The sequence below is a fragment of the Camponotus floridanus genome, unplaced genomic scaffold, assembly GCF_003227725.1.
Source record: "Camponotus floridanus strain SB8 unplaced genomic scaffold, Cflo_v7.5 scaffold24, whole genome shotgun sequence".
Classification (NCBI taxonomy): domain Eukaryota; kingdom Metazoa; phylum Arthropoda; class Insecta; order Hymenoptera; family Formicidae; genus Camponotus; species Camponotus floridanus.
Window position 1 is genome coordinate 2188583 of NW_020229370.1, and position 17818 is coordinate 2206400.

At 33.1% G+C, this 17818-nt stretch overlaps 4 protein-coding genes across 8 annotated transcripts; 2 read left to right on the forward strand and 2 right to left on the reverse strand.

Moving 5' to 3' along the window:
* Positions 1-362: 362 nt before the first annotated feature.
* LOC105256938 (PHD finger protein 12) lies at positions 363-2987 on the forward strand. Its single transcript, XM_011267234.3, has 5 exons — positions 363-529; positions 673-872; positions 1009-1283; positions 1399-2414; positions 2540-2987. The coding sequence occupies exons 1-5, from the start codon at positions 482-484 to the stop codon at positions 2912-2914; spliced, it is 1914 nt and encodes a 637-aa protein (XP_011265536.1). The 5' UTR covers positions 363-481; the 3' UTR covers positions 2915-2987.
* Positions 2988-3052: 65 nt separating this feature from the next.
* On the reverse strand, positions 3053-4241 carry LOC105256937 (GPN-loop GTPase 3). Of its 2 annotated transcripts, XM_025409068.1 has the most exons (4): positions 4224-4241; positions 4033-4121; positions 3746-3939; positions 3053-3659 (listed from the first exon to the last, which is right to left on the reverse strand). In XM_025409068.1, exons 2-4 carry the CDS (start codon positions 4075-4077, stop codon positions 3074-3076), a joined length of 825 nt encoding a protein of 274 aa, XP_025264853.1. In that variant the 5' UTR covers positions 4078-4121; positions 4224-4241; the 3' UTR covers positions 3053-3073. The 2 variants fall into 2 exon arrangements, with proteins under 2 accessions (XP_025264853.1, XP_011265534.1); XM_011267232.3 differs by lacking the exon at positions 4224-4241 and having other exon boundaries at positions 4033-4212.
* Positions 4242-5075: 834 nt separating this feature from the next.
* On the reverse strand, positions 5076-10631 carry LOC105256934 (zinc finger protein 708). Of its 3 annotated transcripts, none has more exons than XM_011267229.3 (5): positions 10460-10631; positions 6316-6536; positions 6138-6241; positions 5676-6013; positions 5076-5578 (listed from the first exon to the last, which is right to left on the reverse strand). In XM_011267229.3, the coding sequence occupies exons 2-5, from the start codon at positions 6493-6495 to the stop codon at positions 5157-5159; spliced, it is 1044 nt and encodes a 347-aa protein (XP_011265531.1). In that variant the 5' UTR covers positions 6496-6536; positions 10460-10631; the 3' UTR covers positions 5076-5156. The 3 variants fall into 3 exon arrangements, with proteins under 3 accessions (XP_011265531.1, XP_011265530.1, XP_011265528.1); XM_011267228.3 differs by lacking the exon at positions 10460-10631 and adding an exon at positions 6820-6905; XM_011267226.3 differs by lacking the exon at positions 10460-10631 and adding an exon at positions 6688-6765.
* On the forward strand, positions 9594-17747 carry LOC105256936 (myosin light chain kinase, smooth muscle). Of its 2 annotated transcripts, XM_011267231.3 has the most exons (8): positions 9594-9855; positions 10490-10580; positions 12247-12447; positions 12528-12669; positions 13010-13209; positions 13562-13714; positions 14465-15803; positions 17580-17747. In XM_011267231.3, exons 1-7 carry the CDS (start codon positions 9822-9824, stop codon positions 15789-15791), a joined length of 2148 nt encoding a protein of 715 aa, XP_011265533.1. In that variant the 5' UTR covers positions 9594-9821; the 3' UTR covers positions 15792-15803; positions 17580-17747. The 2 variants fall into 2 exon arrangements, with proteins under 2 accessions (XP_011265533.1, XP_011265532.1); XM_011267230.3 differs by lacking the exon at positions 17580-17747 and having other exon boundaries at positions 14465-16141.
* Positions 17748-17818: the final 71 nt, after the last annotated feature.

Genomic DNA, 17818 nt, shown 5'->3' on the forward strand with positions numbered 1-17818 from the left:
TGTCATTCTATCTTTGTTTATTGTTATTCATTGAAAAAAGATAGAATGACGCTTGTGTCGACTTGTGTTGCTAAATGGAAAGCACCCAATGTTGCCTAACTGTTGAAGTCTGCTGAATGCGACCAATGCGCGCATTGGTTAGTCTACGCGCTTTATGCGTAACTCGGAACGCACCCATAAATGCAATGTTTGTAACAAAAAAAAATAGATACATAATTTTAGACATAAATCTTTTGACCAACAATTGATGCATAAATATCTTTAAAAAATATAAAATCGAACCATCCAAGAGGTCACTATAAACGTTATATATATATATATATATATACATATATATATATATATATATATATTATATACATATAATGCTTGCTAAATATACGAGTTGAATGATGGTAGAATGAGAGAGAGTAGCTACTTTAATTGATGGGAAACGAGGAGATAATTCCTTGATTATTTGTAAAATACTAGCACATTCCAAATGAGTACCGTCGAGTATGGTTTCCCAACGATTGGCGGATTAATGCCGGTAAGCAAAGTAAATGAATCTGTTAATATGATGTAGAACTTTCTTTAGTAAAAGATAAAGAGAAAAAAATCTGCAGTCTCTTCAGGCCCTGTCCCTGAAAAATCATTCTAAGCTTCTTCTGAATTTAATTATCTTTCCACTAGCAAATACAAGCTCTCATAGCACCACCGATATCTGAAGATTCCAAGGCAGCTAAAACAAAAAAGGAAAAGGAAGAGAAGAAGCATCCGTATTTTAAGAGACGTGGTCGCGGTCACAATCGTGATTTCTGTGATGCTTGTAGAGATGGCGGAGAGCTTATATGTTGCGATAAGTGTCCAGCTTCCTATCATTTACAATGCCAGTAAGTGTGATTATGGTACAACTATACTTGGTACAACTATATTTGACTATTTCAATCAATTTAGTAACATTTATCATAAAGTATTGCATCTTTTTATTAAAAAAAATACCAAAATTTTATAAAACTTATCTTTCAGCTACCCTGCAGTGGATCCTACAGATATTCCTAATGGAGAATGGTTATGTTATGCTTGCCGTTGTGCTTCTAAAAGAGAACTTTTGGATAGCAAAGGAAATGAAAAAAAGAAAAAATCTGCACTGGAAGTATTAGCATTGGCGGCTTCTCTAGTAAATCCAAGAGAATTTGAGTTACCCAAAGAATTACAATTGCCTATAATGTTCCCTGGAAGCAATAAAGTGGATTATGTATCTGGCAGGAGAGGTAAACAGTTTAGTTCATCGTACAATAATGGTAAGGATATTACGACATTATTTTTTCTCTTCTGTAACAAAAATATATGTATCTTGAAATATCAGTTATTGTTATAATTGCTTTAAGTTAATTAATATATAATATTCTTTTTCAGTTGGAAAAAGTCATTGCTTGGACAGCAACTTAATGGTTCCACTGCCAGCTCGTTTATGTTTTGAATGTGGACGTAGTTGCAGGAAAGCTCCATTAATCGCATGTGACTATTGTCCATTATATTTCCATCAGGATTGCTTAGATCCTCCGCTGACTGCCTTGCCTATTGGTAGATGGATGTGTCCCAATCATCCAAATCATTTCATAGATCAACATCTGTTAACTTCTTGCAGAGTGACAGAACGCATAAAACTCTGGGACAGATATGCTAATCAACCAATAGATCAGCACGCAGTAAAATTGGATTTTCTGCGTAAAGCGCGCACTGCCAATCCGTTATTTCGTACAAAAGTGAGATTAGAAGGTCGTCCACGAATAAAAGTTCCTTGCAGTGTAAAGTTCCATTATGAGAATCCACCACAATTAGATCCTGTACAATTTTCTCAAGATTGTCTGATATTGCCTGTAAAAAACACTATAGACAAAGATGAACAACATAGAAATTCTGAAAAAACAGACAATAGCAATGATAATTGTATAGAAAATGAAATAATTGAAACTATTAAAGTGAAAGAAGAGAAAGAGGGACATAATACAATCTCGGATGAGAGATGTGATCAACAGGAAGTGTCAGATGCAAATGAAAATACGAATGTAGTGGATAGCAAGACTGTAACAGATAGTTCCAAGGAATATAATCTTGAATTTCATGCAAGATATTGTGGTTATAACATTAAAGAAGGTATCCAGTTATTAGAAAGACCAGTGTTGGAGGCATTAGCACAACAAAGATTAGATCAGATATTAAATCCAGATGGGGAGAGTTATGAAACAATAAATTGTCATAGAAGAGCAAGAGCTGTATTATTTTCTTTAAGCCCTAAGTCTAATCCACCAGCTTTCATAACTCGTAAAACCTTTGTTATTGGCAATGGCCCCAACTGTGACTTAGTTTTATCCAATTATGGTAATTGTGGATTTACATCCTCTAAACATGCAATTATATTTTTTGATGAGGTAAGAATAAACATATTTGTCAATATTTCAAATAAAAAAAAATTTATATGGAATTTTGAAAGCAAAAAATGAAATAAAAGATATGGTTTTCCTTTTCTTCTTCTGATTAGTTATTTTTGTTGCAGGCGACTAAACATTATGAATTACTCAATTACAGCGAATATGGAACAGTAGTGGACAATGTATTGTATTCTTGTGATTATACTCGAGATTTAGAAGACCAAGTAAAAGAGGAAAAAACTAACAAAGCTACAAGTGTCACCAAGGAAGAAGAAACTTCTGAAATAATAAAAACAATTCTACATAAGAAGGAAACGGCTTGCTTGCAAGAATATGCGCACAAAAATGATAAAATTTTGTGTAAATGCAATGCAAAACATGACGCTGATCGTTTAGAGGAGGGATGGGAGGGAAGCGCAATTATCGCGCACGGCTCTACCATTACTTTTGGTTGTCTTATGTTTGTATTCAATACATTGAATTTATATGTAGATAGGTGAAATATTTCTAAAATGTAAATATCTTCTATTGTACAATTTTATAAACCAATACAAAATAAATTATATACAAGTACACAAAGTATTATATTTGTAACATTTTTAATGACTTACTAAATATATAAAATTATGTACAGAATTTTATAAAGTTTTACTTTAACTTTAAGTAGATTCATCAATTTCATTATCTGGTTCATCAAAGTCTCTAACTTTTATGTCTGTATCTTCACCGTATTGTATAGTGTTATCAATTATTAATTTAATGTCTGCAATACTTTCTTCATCCTTAATATTTAATGGCAAGAATCGTACTAAACTGTAATCTGTTATAATTCTACCAATACTTTCCGTAAGACTGCGATATTTATTGTTCCATGGATCTTTTTCTGCATCTGTCAATAAACTGTATGGATCAGGTTCTATATAATCATCTAATTTCTTCTGCATATTCTTTGATAGTAAATCCATTTTACTAAGAACATTAATATGTGGAATTTCTAGATTTATCATTGCGCTAAGGGCAGCTAGAGTTCCAGATAGAAACTTTGGTGCATCAACCATAAATTGGACATCAATCAGAAATACTCCACATATATGAAAATTAAGATTTTGTAGCATGGTTATCAGCTGTCGCATCACAGTCATATGAGTATATAATTCAATTTGCCCTGGACAGTCAAATATTATGTAATCCTCATCTGTATCACCTAATTCTTCCGTCAGCCAGGTTGCATTTTCAACTAAATATCTATATAAAAAAATAATTCTCTTATATATCTATAACTAAATAATTAAGATAATTTAATGATTTAATTCATTAATGATTTAACTTACTCCATGCAGAAAACAAGTCCACCATTGGGTCCAAAGTTCAATTCGCTGTCCATAACATCATCCAACTGAATTAACTCTCTTATATCTGCCAAAGGCTTGTAATCAAAATATTCTGCTGCAGGATCTAAATTCACAACATCTATTGTTTTCTTTGAATCAATGGCATGTTGTTGCATAATTGAACAATAGGTAGACTATTAAAAATTCAATAGATATTAATAATTATTTCTCCCATTAATATATATATTATTATTCAATTAAAATTTGGTAGTTGATGAATTAATTACCTTGCCGGAACCGGCTGGACCCATCACTAATTGAGCGTATCTCATTTTAACGCTTTATATATAAATAATTGGAAAAAAAATTCAATTTCCTGAAAAACACGTGTTCGTGGAAATCGTTTAGTTTATAAAACAAAAATAAAAATTATAGAAAATTACTATTTTTCTTTCTCTCGCATAAAATATACAACTACATTGTATGTAAGTAGAATCCACATTAAATTTTATTTGTGGAGAGTGGAGATGATAAACAAAATATTTTATATTATCAGAGGGACATATGTGTTACCCTCTGAGAACATTCATGGACTCTGGTTTTGTATTTTATGTCCACGTTTTTAATGTCCACAGAGTATCGCTTCCAGGGATCACCTAAAAGCGGGTTATAACCAAACATCAAAAATGCACTCTACACTGAATAATCATATGGCATTTTCGAATGATCGGATTTGATCCGATCGAGGGTAGTTTACTAGATGTGTATTTTATACATCTATTGGCGTTTTCGAATGGTACTAGACGTCGTTGACCAATCGTAATTATTCTTCTGAAGAATGGTTGTGATTGGTCAATGACGTCTAGTACCATTCGAAAATGCAATAGTTGTATAAAATAAATATACATAGGGTTTTCTGTAATGGAGATTTCAGATTAGAAACATTACCAACCAATCACAAGTGTATACTCGATTAACGAGTTTTTTTTAAAATCCAATTACTCGATATTCCTTAAGATTCGCTTTCGCATTACTCGATCGAGTCTACCAAAAAATCACATTTCGATACAATACAATCTAATAAAAAGAAAAGACAGAGAAAACATAATTACAATATTCGAAAATTTAATTTGTTGTATATTTATTAACAATATTTTATCTCCACACTATTTTTTTAAATGATTTTATTGATAAATTTATTTATTTATGGTATATTTTACCACATAAATATTTTACCTATATTATATAATTTTACACTACTACACATCATATTAAATCATCATGCTCGCATAAATGTTAATAATCTATAAAATGTTTTATTTTGTATTTAAACAAATTGTCAGTTGTCAACAAATTATAATATGTTCAGGAATAAATGTCTATATATTTATTAGATATTTTCGATATATGATCATTTTATGTTATCATTTGTTATCATTGTTTCTCGTTCTATCACCATCTTTTCTAAGTTGTAAGGCAAGTTTACTCCAATTAATCCAGATAGTACACTCTTCTTAGGTATACCAGCATCTTTTCTCTTCTTTCTTTCTATTTTATTTGATTTCTTTTTTTCCTTCTTGGGTTCATGACGTTGAATATGTTCTATCAACTTTTGTTTTGATGTAAGACCTATAGAACATACGTCACAATAAAATTTTTCTCCAAGATGCTTGATTCTTATATGTTGCTCCAAATTGGATTTGAATAAATAAGTCTTATGACAATTATCATATGGACATGATACAACCAATCTATTCTCAGAATGTATTTTGGAGTGCATTCTTAATCTAAATTTACTCAGAAAAACCTTATCACAATTGTTGCATTTATAATCTGAAACAAGAATCAAAACATACATCTTTTTGTATTAAAATCCATTGATTTGCTAAATTATATTTAATTCATTTCTCTGTAATATTATTTTTCATACTTGTTACATGTTTAGCTCTTCTATGTGCACACAGTAATAGCCATTTATCAAACACCTCTGAGCATTCTGATACTGGACAAAGATAACGTTTGGGATCCTTTTCATGTTCCTTTCTATGCCGTTTAAATTTGTTGACATTTGTGAAATTTTTGACACATTTATCACATTTATAAGTCATGGGTCCAAAATGTATAGTTTGATGTTCAGCTAACTGATTCTTCTTATTGAAATTTTCACCACATTCTTTGCAATCCATTTTTTTATCTTTGCTATGCATCTTCTTGTAATGACGTTTCAAATTATGAAGATTACTGATTGACAATGAACATTGTGGACATCTAAGTTTAATAAAATAACATTAAGCATGACTTTTAGGAATAAAATATAGATACAAAAAAATTTATAAGAATAACATACATGTATATATAAGTTAAATTATAATATAGATATATATGTACATACTTATATGTTTTCTTTACGGCATTATGTGTTTCCAAGTGTCTTTTCAAATGACTAGAATTGGTATATGACTTTGTACACTCTGGATGATCACATTTATAAGGTCTCTATTAAATAAAATAAGTTATAAAATGTTATTATACACAAATAATTATTTCGATTTCACATTTGTAACAAATACCTCTCCAGTATGCGATCGTATGTGTCTTTGCAATCTAGAAGGTCGCAGGAATACAGCATGACATTCGGCATAAGTACATTTATATTTCTTCTTGTCCTGTTCATTTTCAATACAAATATCATGTTTATTCTGAAGATCAGATGCTATACTATCATTATCCTGATCTGCTGTGTAACCCATTTTAATATTGTTCGTCGAGTATTAAATAGTGCTCTTCGACACTGAAATAATTTGTATGACAATTTTTTAAATTGATAAAACTGCTTTAACAATCAAATACGATTAATTTATCAACTTTATTATTTTTCGCATAAAATGATAGAATAATTCTAATCGTATGTATTATTTAAACTTATTCCAGCCTAAAATTACCTCGAGTAATTTATTTCTTTATATAATTCCGAAATTTTTAATGTAATATATATTTTATATGTATAACAAAAATATAATAAATAAAAATTCTTATCATGTTTCTAATTTATCTAATTAATAAAAATCACTGACACAAAAGAAAAATAAAAACGTCAATGTTAGACGAACTGTCGAAAGCACGTGGTGTTACCAATGGGTCTGTTCTTTTCAGCTGCACTGCTGCACTAGTGCAATTAGAGTGAAAGAAAGCATGTTTGTCTCTTTCTAACTTATTGCACTAGTGCAGCAGTGCAGCTGAAAAGAACAGACTTAATGAAACGTACACTGCGCGACAACGATTCGTTCCTCGATCCCTCTCGCGAGGCAAGGGGAGCGTAGCCTCTAACCAATCAGCCATTGCCACGCTGCCAGCTGATTGGTCACTTCTACGTTCCCCTTGCCCCGCGAGAGAGGGGTCAGGGAATGAATCGTTATCGCGCAGTGTACAGTACATTCCAATGCATTCAGCTGACTCAGGCCGTATTCCGAAATTACTGCCAGTACTACAAATTCTATAGTGCACGTTACGTATATTATATATTTTCAGTGCTGGCAGAGTAAACTGGCTCAACAGTTGAGCAATATTACTAGATTTCCTGATGTAATTCGACACTGATTGGCCGGATCTGAAAGTAAAAACCAATCATGTTCGATTGTTACTTAGCGGTTGAATCCGCTGAATGCGGCCATTCTTTACTGATGCAAGGAATTCTGTAGTTAGTCGGACCACTTTTTAATAATTAAACTTATCTAATCGTTTGATGGTGATTAATAGTCTAATTAAAATGTTTGGCGATTAATCTTTTTTATAATTAAGAAATTAAAATACTGTAAAGTTAATTATATATTTTTTTATTTTTAATCTAAATCGATTCAATCAGGGCTTATTCAATAGGCAGAATCGTTTCGTGATTGATGGTCTAATTAAAACATTTGGTGGTATATATTGGTGGTATGGTATATATTAGTTAAAATTTAAATAAATTAGAAAAATGCTTTTTAGTCTTTTGAAATTTGTTTTAATTTTTTTTACTCTTGCAATACGTGTATGAAAGAAATATTGAAAGAAATATTAAAAAGTAATTTATAAAAAGTTATTCCGTATAATTTAGGTATTCCATTTTAAAGCAGTTTTACTTATAATCTACAATTTACATCTACAATTCGTGACAATCAGAGTTTTATCAGATTAACATACATTTTTAAAAATATACATGCGAAGCATCAATAAATTGAGCGTGCACGAAAAATGCTTTTCTGCTTTTATATTTATCCTTGAATTTAATTAATTAAGATGATTATGTGAATTTAACTTGACAAATCTATTTCTTCACAGATCACAGGAATTCACAGGTCACTACAGAGCACGATTATAATTGGGCCAAACATGTAATTTGTATCCCATTAATGTTTTATATCAAAACATATTTTTCCCATTGTTTATTAATTATTAGATATGATCGAATTGAAATGAAAAATTTTCTTACATGCTTTATATTATTTTAATGTCGCATCATTAAAATGATATAAAATATCTTACGTGCATGAAGATACTCTAATGATTCTAAAAATTTGTGATATAGAAATAAAGATAAATTCGACACGTATTATCATAAATTTTAACATCTTGTAGTTGTATTACAGCAGTATAGGAGCTGCGAATAGATAAGAATAGATAAGACGGCAAAGTGATCGCCTCCTGTGAAAGTTTGTGAATTCAAGTCCCGGTATAGCATGAAAATTTTCTGATTCTCTTCATATATATATATGAATAGATATCGCGCGAATTTGAAAATTATGGACATGATGCATACGTATAGAGATAGATATAGCGATTTCTTCACAAGTATGATTGCTACATACATTTGATGATGTGTACACATGCTCCAGCCGTTCTCATGCTATAAATTTAACATATTTTTGTATATACATGTGGCATAACGAGCGCAATGTGATTAAAATTAATCATTCTTACATCATGTCCATAGTATCTAAGGATGTTTTGTACGTACCATCCCAGCAAAAAGTAGCTGAAAATCAATATTGACGAATATATCCACTTTTTGTGTATTTTGAGAAATTGTGTAGAACATTACAATTTGATCTTAGCTACAGTGCAGAGATGTATTTTTTAATATTTATTGCGTGTTTACTGAAATATTCCGAATTTTGTTAATCAAAATGATTAACTTTTGGCAGAGAATTTCGTCTTGTGATAGATACATGGCTAACTTCATTAAATTATACTTAAATATCTTAATACTTTAATATCTTCTTAACCAATTAATACTTGTATAATATTATTTGACCAAATATTTTCTCTGTATCTAAACTTTTGCAAATTTTAAACAAATTCTGAATATTATTTCCATGTGTTTTGTCATTTGAATCGACGTGATTTCCCATAAGAATACATGTTAATTCGGTGCAAATTAAAATCCTTATAACTTGTGAACGCTTTAGTGAATCGATTTAAAAATTATACTGAAAATTCGAAACATATGTAATTTTCATTAAATTCTCAATATTTTGAAAATAGGTACAAAACATCCTTAAATTCACACCGTATCTATTCGTACATGAAGAGCATCACAGAAAATTTTTATGCTATACCGGGACTTGAATTCGGGAGTTTTCACGTGGCAGGTAATCATTTTGCTGTCTCAGCTACTCGTCGCTCCTATACTAATGTTATAATACAAGACGCTTATGTGTATTAAATAAATATCTAGTACAAGAAGAGAAAAAGAGAAAAAGAGAAAGAGAGAGAGAGAGAGACAAAGCCAGCTATTTTACCCCACCATCTCGAGATTGTCGGCAACCACGTGATCAACCAGGAGATCCCGCGGCGTCCGCCGAAAATCTAAATCCGTCCCAGCTCAGGAGAAGAAGAGAAGAGACACCCGTCCCTCGGCCCGTGTGATACGAAAGCCGCGGATAGTCCATAATCGCCCGTGATTCGAGGTAGATCGACGTAGAACGAGTGCAAGATCCGAAAATTCCCTTCGCGATCCTCGCTCGCGAAGGAGATCATCTCGCTTCTTCCTTTCGCTCCCCGAGAAGGCGACGATTCGTCGCGAGATCGCTCGAGCAACATGATCCGCGTGGACGAGTCAGACCCAGTGGGAGGTAAGAGAATGAAAAACGAGGTAGAATTTCCGTCGCAAAAGGATTTCGAGGACTCGGCTTCCAAGTTTCTCGGTGTTTCTCCGAGGAATCTTTCGTCGAGGAACACACGGCAAGCGCGTTTCGCGAAGAGCGCGCGTACTAGTAGAACGACGCGAATCATTCAGCCAGCGACAATCTCGTTTACATACATGTACGTTCTATTCATCAATCATGTCGCTGTCACGGTTCATGAACCGCTGCCGGATCCAAAGTCGATACATTTAACGTTCAATTCTAATAGAGACACATACATTTACGCACAAATCACAGCACCTCCATTGGCTCGGATAAACATATAGAAGCTATTTTCGCGTGTTAAATTTTTGGATTTTTCGAAATTATAGTTTCGTTGATTTTACGAAGAATCAAAGAAGAAAGGATACCAAAACACATGTAAATACGATACTAAAAAAATAAATAGATGAGAAATGATAAAGATAATTAATAAAAAAAGGATTAAATTGTAGAACTTGAATAAAAAGTCAACAAAAATTTGGAAAAAAATGAGTCTGATATATCTAAAATTCGCGCGAGTCACTTTTTGCATTCTTCTTATTGTACGTACGATTATTGTTGCATTTACGATTATTTTCAGAGATCGAGCCCAGCTTCCCCTATCGAGATGTGACGGTACGTCGAGGAGTCGAGTTCAAGGACGATTATGACATCCAGGCGGAGCTCGGACGGTGAGTGATTAAATTCGTCGATCAACGGATGCATATAGATATCGAACATCATGCCAACGATATGTCGATCACGCGTGATCAGCTAAATTAATCTCTCGATATGATCGATGATCCATCCTTGAGGCTCTCGCTTTCGGAATTTTCTGAAAGTCGACAAATGATAGTTAGATTGACTCTAATAAATGATAATTATATTGACATTAATGATAATTATATTGTAGTCCATTATTCTAATTTTTAATATTTTTAATATTATTATAATTTTATTATAATTTTTAATATTATAATTTTTGATATTTCCTATATTTGATTACATATATCTCTTTAATTTGGAAAAAATCAAGAAGAAAGATAGTATAATATTTAGGATACATAAATTTGCCTTCAATCAAAATATTAATCGATATTCATTAATCAAATTTGGATCAAAAGTGGTGATTCAAAAAAAATATTTAACACCTTATATAATTAAAGAGCGCTCTCTCATGCTTCAATGCTTGAATTTAATATATTCGATGATATATGAAAATATTAAAGTCATTGGCCGATTTCCACATAATAACGACAGAGTATAGTTACATATCAAAGTCGCGTATGCGAATCGTTATCACGCTCTCATACACAGGTGCACGTCTGCGGAATGCGGTGCGAATTGATAAGGAATGCACGCATGGCCGATAAACACGCGTGGTTTTATTCTCGTATGAGCGATCAAGAACCTACGATGTACCTATAAATAATTCGTTTCTCTCCCGAGTACGTATGTCAAATCAGACGTTGTGCCTGCCCGCTCTTGACACCGGTGAACTCGGCTGACTTGCCGACGTTGGAATGTTATTTGACAATGAAACGGTCGTCCACGTGTGCTTCGTTCCCGTAGACACAGATCTAAATAACATAAGTCATGATTATATCACAGAATAAATTAAGGAAAATCGAAATCGCAAAATACATTTGATTATTAAAATCAGAGATGAGTTTTCAAGTTTTCTTCCTCTAAAATCGTTTAGAATTATTTTCGCTTCCTTTTATTTTCCAAGATGTTCATATCGTTTAACGATGGAATTAAATGTCGATTAAATTAAATGAGATTAAACATTTGATATAATAATAATGAAAGTTGAGGAAAGAATCTTCGGCAAAAGATTCAACTATCCTGTCTTCGAAAAAAAGGAGGTCCTCTAATCAACAATTGTTCTATTTTCAGCGCCAATTAATTTTTTAATTAATTAATTAATTCTAATTAATTATTTACGTTTCTAAGTGTATTAATAATTAATATATAATAAGAGAATGAAATAATAAAATGCAAGAAATGCACTTGGCGAGACACTCGTTGAGTTAGATACGTACGCTAACTCAATGATTCACACACTGACTTGGCTTCGTGACAAGTATGTTGTATTATGCTATGTTAGCCAGGGACGCGGACATACAAGCTTTGGCTTTGGCAGGTGTTTATCATTTTTTACGAGTATATAACTTCCTGCTATTCAAGGATTCTACGTTCTAAAAATTCTAATACAAAGTCTAATACAAAAGTCTCGAGATTCTCTCTAAAGCATAACAAATTTAAAAATAAATGTGTAATATTTACCAAAAATATAAATAAAAAATTTCCAGCTATTTTTAATTGATTTTCTTGCTTCTTTTATTTAAATTTTAGGGGAAAATTCGGCATTGTTTATCGATGCAAGGAAAAAAGCGGCTTGATGCTCGCTGCGAAAGTGGTCAACGTCATAAAGAAGGAGGACAGACGAGCGGTGCAGAGAGAGGTCGAAATCATGCGACGCCTGCAGCACCCGCGATTGATTCAGCTGTACGACGCCATTGATACGGGGAAACAGATATATGTTATTTTAGAATTGTACGTTTCTTGTGCGTAAGAATCATGAAAGAGAGATTAATTAATTTCTGCAGAATTACTCAAAGTTTGCATTATTTAAGGATCGACGGCGGCGAGCTCTTCGAAAGAGTAATAGATGATGATTTCGTACTCACGGAACGCAGCTGCGCCATTTTTATGCGCCAAATATGCGAGGGGATGGAATTTATGCACAGTCAGAAAATCTTGCATCTCGATTTGAAAGTAAGTCATTACATTATATGAAGATACTTCTCAACTGTATACAAAGATTTCTATTTGACAGTTATATTTTTTGTAAAAATATCTCTATTTCTTTTTCATATTATTATAATTATTTATTATATGTTATCAATTTAAATTTATTAAAGAATCTTTCTTTTCGTTACAATTATTTATTATTATAATAAATAAATTATTATAACAAATAATTATAATTATTATTATAATTACTTATTATAATTATTATAATTATTTATTATATATTATCAATTTAAATTGATTAAGGAATCTTTCTTTTTGTTATAATTAATTATTGTTTAAAATTTACTTTTGTTATGTATAGCCTGAGAATATCCTGTGTCTGACAAAGGAAGGCAATAGAATTAAAATCATAGATTTCGGTTTAGCGAGGGAATACGATCCGAATAAAAAGTTGCAAGTGTTATTCGGTACACCAGAATTTGTTGCTCCGGAAGTCGTAAATTTTGATCACATTGGATTCGGTACGGACATGTGGAGTATAGGTGTTATCTGTTACGTCTTGTAAGTATAAGTCATATCTATAGTTACATAAAAGTTGCTTCTCATCATGCGATAAATGCTTAAATTTCTATCATCCAAGAATCGATAATAGTAACAAGCTTCGGAAATATAGAAATTAAATAATAATAAATAGAATTCAATACAGAAGTAAAATAATAATAATAAAAAATAAAAAATTAAATACAGAAATTAAATAATAATAATAATAAATAGAATTAAATACAGAAATTAAATAATAATAATAATAAATAAAATTAAATACAGAAATGAAATAATAATTAAATAATAATTAAATACAGAAATGAAATAATAATGATAAATAAAATTAAATATAGAATTGTTTATATTGTAGATTGTCCGGTCTATCGCCGTTTATGGGTGATACAGATATAGAGACAATGGCCAACGTCACTATCGCGAAATATGACTTTGATCACGAAGCCTTTGCCGAGATTTCTGAGGACGCGAAAGATTTCATTAGATGCGTTCTGGTGAAAGACAAGGAGTAAGTATGTTTTCGCGATGCAAAAAATTAATACTACTTCTCTGTAGTTTTTTATAAATATTTTTTTCTTATTCCCATGCCTTCTTTTTTCCTTTTCCATCTCATGTGTCTGTCGCTATTGTTGTGCAAAATCTCCTCACGCTATGCTAATTGCCCTTTTTCATTCGTTGTGAGGGTGTGTGTATGGTACAAGCAATCTGTATTTATCATGCCTAATCCTGACTCTCATTATTATCTTATTTCGAGCTACTTTTCGATCAATACATATATTAATATCGGTAAATGACTTTACCGGTCGCTAAAGAAAAAATAGAAAAGTGATTCTATCTTATAATTCAACGTATGAAATACGACCGCATCCCTAATAACTCTAAGCAAAAAGTATATTGCTCCGGATGCTACTATATAGCAATTATTATTTCACTCCCTTTGCATTCGACAACAACTTTATTGCCCCGAGAGCGTCCAAATGTCAAACGATGAAGTAACATCAACATATAATGTCCCGCTTATTGAGTTAATTTCTCGACAGTTTTGTACTTGGAATTTTGTACATATATATACAGACACACACACACATACATACACGTGATATATGAACCTGCACCTTCATTGGGCACTTTTTGCACCGCATTCCTCGTCTTAACTGTTCGTTCTTGGACCGCAGAACACATGTGTCTTTAAGCGGCAAGGGAAACGCGCTATCAAGCCTAGAGCACCTCCTCACGACGAGCCTTTCGAATCTTTCAGAAAGCGAATGACGGCGGCGCAATGTCGGGAGCACCGCTGGTTGGCGAGAAAAACGAATAAGGCCAGGAGCGAGAAGGAAGTCGCAGGATTGGCGGCGGCCAAACGGATGGCCTTTATTGAAAATCATCCTATCGTAGGTATCATCCGTGACGAGAGCAGCGAGGAGCTGGACATGACCAAGGACAATCTCAGGCTGTTCGTCGAACGCTGGCGAGAACATCCGGACAGCCCGTATACGATCGATTCGTATCACTCGTTACCGAGAAATTCGCGATCTCATGATCAAGATGAATCGGTGTCTCTACGAGGTCACAGTCCTTCTCCCTGCGACAGTCTTCGCAGCAGCAGCACCCTATCGGAAAAGGTGATGGATCCTGTCAGAGATAATTATCCCACTCATCTATTGTCCGTGCCGAGTTTCAGCTTGACGTTGGAAAGAAGAGCCTCCGAAGGTACAGCGGCGCGAAATCGTCGCGATCCGGCCAGCCAGATTGCTCTGGCCGAGGAGATCATAAAGCTGTCCGAACACTTGCGTTCGATCGCCATGGGTTCACCCGAGGACGAGGACGAGGATGATAACGAACGTGTGACGGAGCTGCAGCGTCCCAGCAAGAGGCCCGATATCGGGAATAATCGTAATACGTATTCCAAGAGCAACGTAACGGTGACCGTGTCCGACAACGATAAAGAGACTAATGAGATCACGGAGAAATTATCCAGCATCACTCGACAGCGAAAGCTCAACGGGACGACCTTTCACAGTAGTCGTAGCTTCGACAGACACGACGTCGACACGAATCCTGAAAATGTCTTTGTAGCTCTGAGAAGAACAAGTATCAGCGATGGCGAGACGTCCGAGGGACATAGACAAGATCGAAAATATTCCTTTGAGCGAACGACGATCGAGGAGAAGTTGAATGGGAAAACGGTTGGCAAGAAAACGTCCTTTCAGGCGTCTTCGGTCAGGAATGACAAGGAGATGGACTTGACACCTCCCTGGCGACGACCACGTGTGAAGCGACCTTTGGGCGAGACCAGCAGGGACGTGCCAAGAATATCGAGTTTGCGGGACCTACATAAAAATCTCAACCTCAATGAGCCTGGGAGCACCAAGGATTTACTGTTACAGCTGTTGGGGGAATGGGAGGATGTCACCGCCATATCTTGTAGTGCCGGCGCCGGCAGGAAGTCCGTGAGCTTGGATTGCGCGGCCAGCACGATCGCCAGGAAGACGATGAATTCGCTGGCCGAGTACTTCCAGTCGAAGCAGCAGAAGGAGAAATCTCCCGATGTCGCGTCATCTATGTCGTCGTCGATATTTCGTTGAGCGTTGTACCTGGTATGAGTTTCGAGTCAGATATCGCACAATTTTCGTTTCTCTTCGATCGTAAATCTTGTTTGCTTGGTTTCTTGGAGCTGTTGAAATAGTTTGGCACTTGAGATGAAACATATATATGATGTCTGGGGCAATAATATAACTGAAGGTGAACGAATCTCAAAGAATTCGATGAGGAATTCATTTTCTGAAATTTAGAATTAATTTTGCAATTGTTGAATTTCTTTCTGTATCTTTCTATGTATCTCAATTTTAAATAATGATTACGGAGCTTTACATAAGTAAACTTTATATTGCAACTAGATGAAGATATAATAATCGAGCAATTTAATAAATATTTTATTTAAAAAGATTAGACATTTTATTAATTTGATTAATTTTAAAAGATTAGATATTTTATTTAATTTTACAAAAATCTCTCCTTTTTAATTCATTATAATTCATTTATTTTTTTTAAATATCATGTAACTTTGACAACATGTTTTGTTAATTTTTGTTTAAATAAATAAATTTATAAGATTTCTGGTACGCGTATATATGTATGAATATGTGTAGGTCTATGCGTGTGTGTATGTGCATATTTCACTGGTGTAATGTATTGAATTATGATGTCTGATGCAAAAAATCAAAGACGAGTGGTAAAATACGAGGCAAACCAGCTTTATTTCGTAAGAACAAAATTTATGGTTTCTGATGTCATAATTCAATACGTTTGCAGCGAGCAAAGCTTTAACAAGATTGTGAAGAAAACAGAGAAAGAGAGAAAATATTTCTTAAATGTCATTAAAATCATTAAAAATAATAATGTGCGAATAATATAAAGCAGCAGGGTTTTAATATACCCTGCTCAGTCCTAAGTTTATCGATTATAATTTAAATCTGTTGGATTCGCATCTATTTCTTACAAATTTATTTACGCGATCGAGAAATGAGATAAACTCTTACAATTTTGTAACATTTGAAATATTATAAAATTTTAATATGCGTATAAAAGTTTGTGAAATATAGATTGCACTCTTTTTATTCATTAAATGTTCGAGTAGTGGATTCATATATTAAACGAAAAGTTAAATATGATTAACAAAGGCAACCCACGATTTCAATGCGCTATTAAATTAAGCTACATTGAAAAGTTCATATAAATTCTTGATAAAATCTATGTAGTCGAAATTTCTAAAAAAAAATACGAGAGTTTCTATATTTTTCTTGTGCGCCATCGGCACACCCTTAAATCGATATTTTTGTACTCATCGATATAAGTTGTTTATTTACTTTTCTTCGAAATGCTTACAAAACGATTTAATTTCCTGCAAACTAATATTCTATCGTAATGCTTTTAACAACACAAAAATAGCGTAACAGCTTCTCTTAGTGATTCTTTATTTTAATTTTAACATTCTTTTGTAAACTTTTGTAAAAAATTGTTAAGTATTCAAGTGCGAGATTTTTATTTGTAACATATTATTATTATTATTATAATTATAAATAACATTCGAATATATGCATATTAAAATAACATTAATTACGAGAATTATATATATTCAAAGTAGACTAAGTTTAGATATTTTTTACCAAGCATGACGTACTAAATTCGCGTTAGAATTAAAGTAATATGTATCTGTGCACGTATTTCTTATGTCAATCTGTTGTGTTAATATAAATCACGATATGCGCAAACACATCGTAGAAGAATAATTGATTTTCATCTGCCTACTTTATTTGCGATTCCCAACGTAATGAATATGAATCGAGAAATTGACTAGCTTTCTTAAACCGTAGGGACAGACCGTCCGCGGAAAAACTTATAGAGCATCGTTGGCTGGAAGCCGCTCTGGAGAATCCGATTCAGAAGCATCGATTGAAGCGATATGTCATTAAGAAGCGGTGGGTTAAGGCTGTTAATACTATTTTGGCATTAAAACGGATGGGCGCGCGTTTAGATTTAGACCTCATTTAACATCGGTAATAATCGATCATCAAGACTTGACAATATGTCGATATATGTTTCTATAATACTT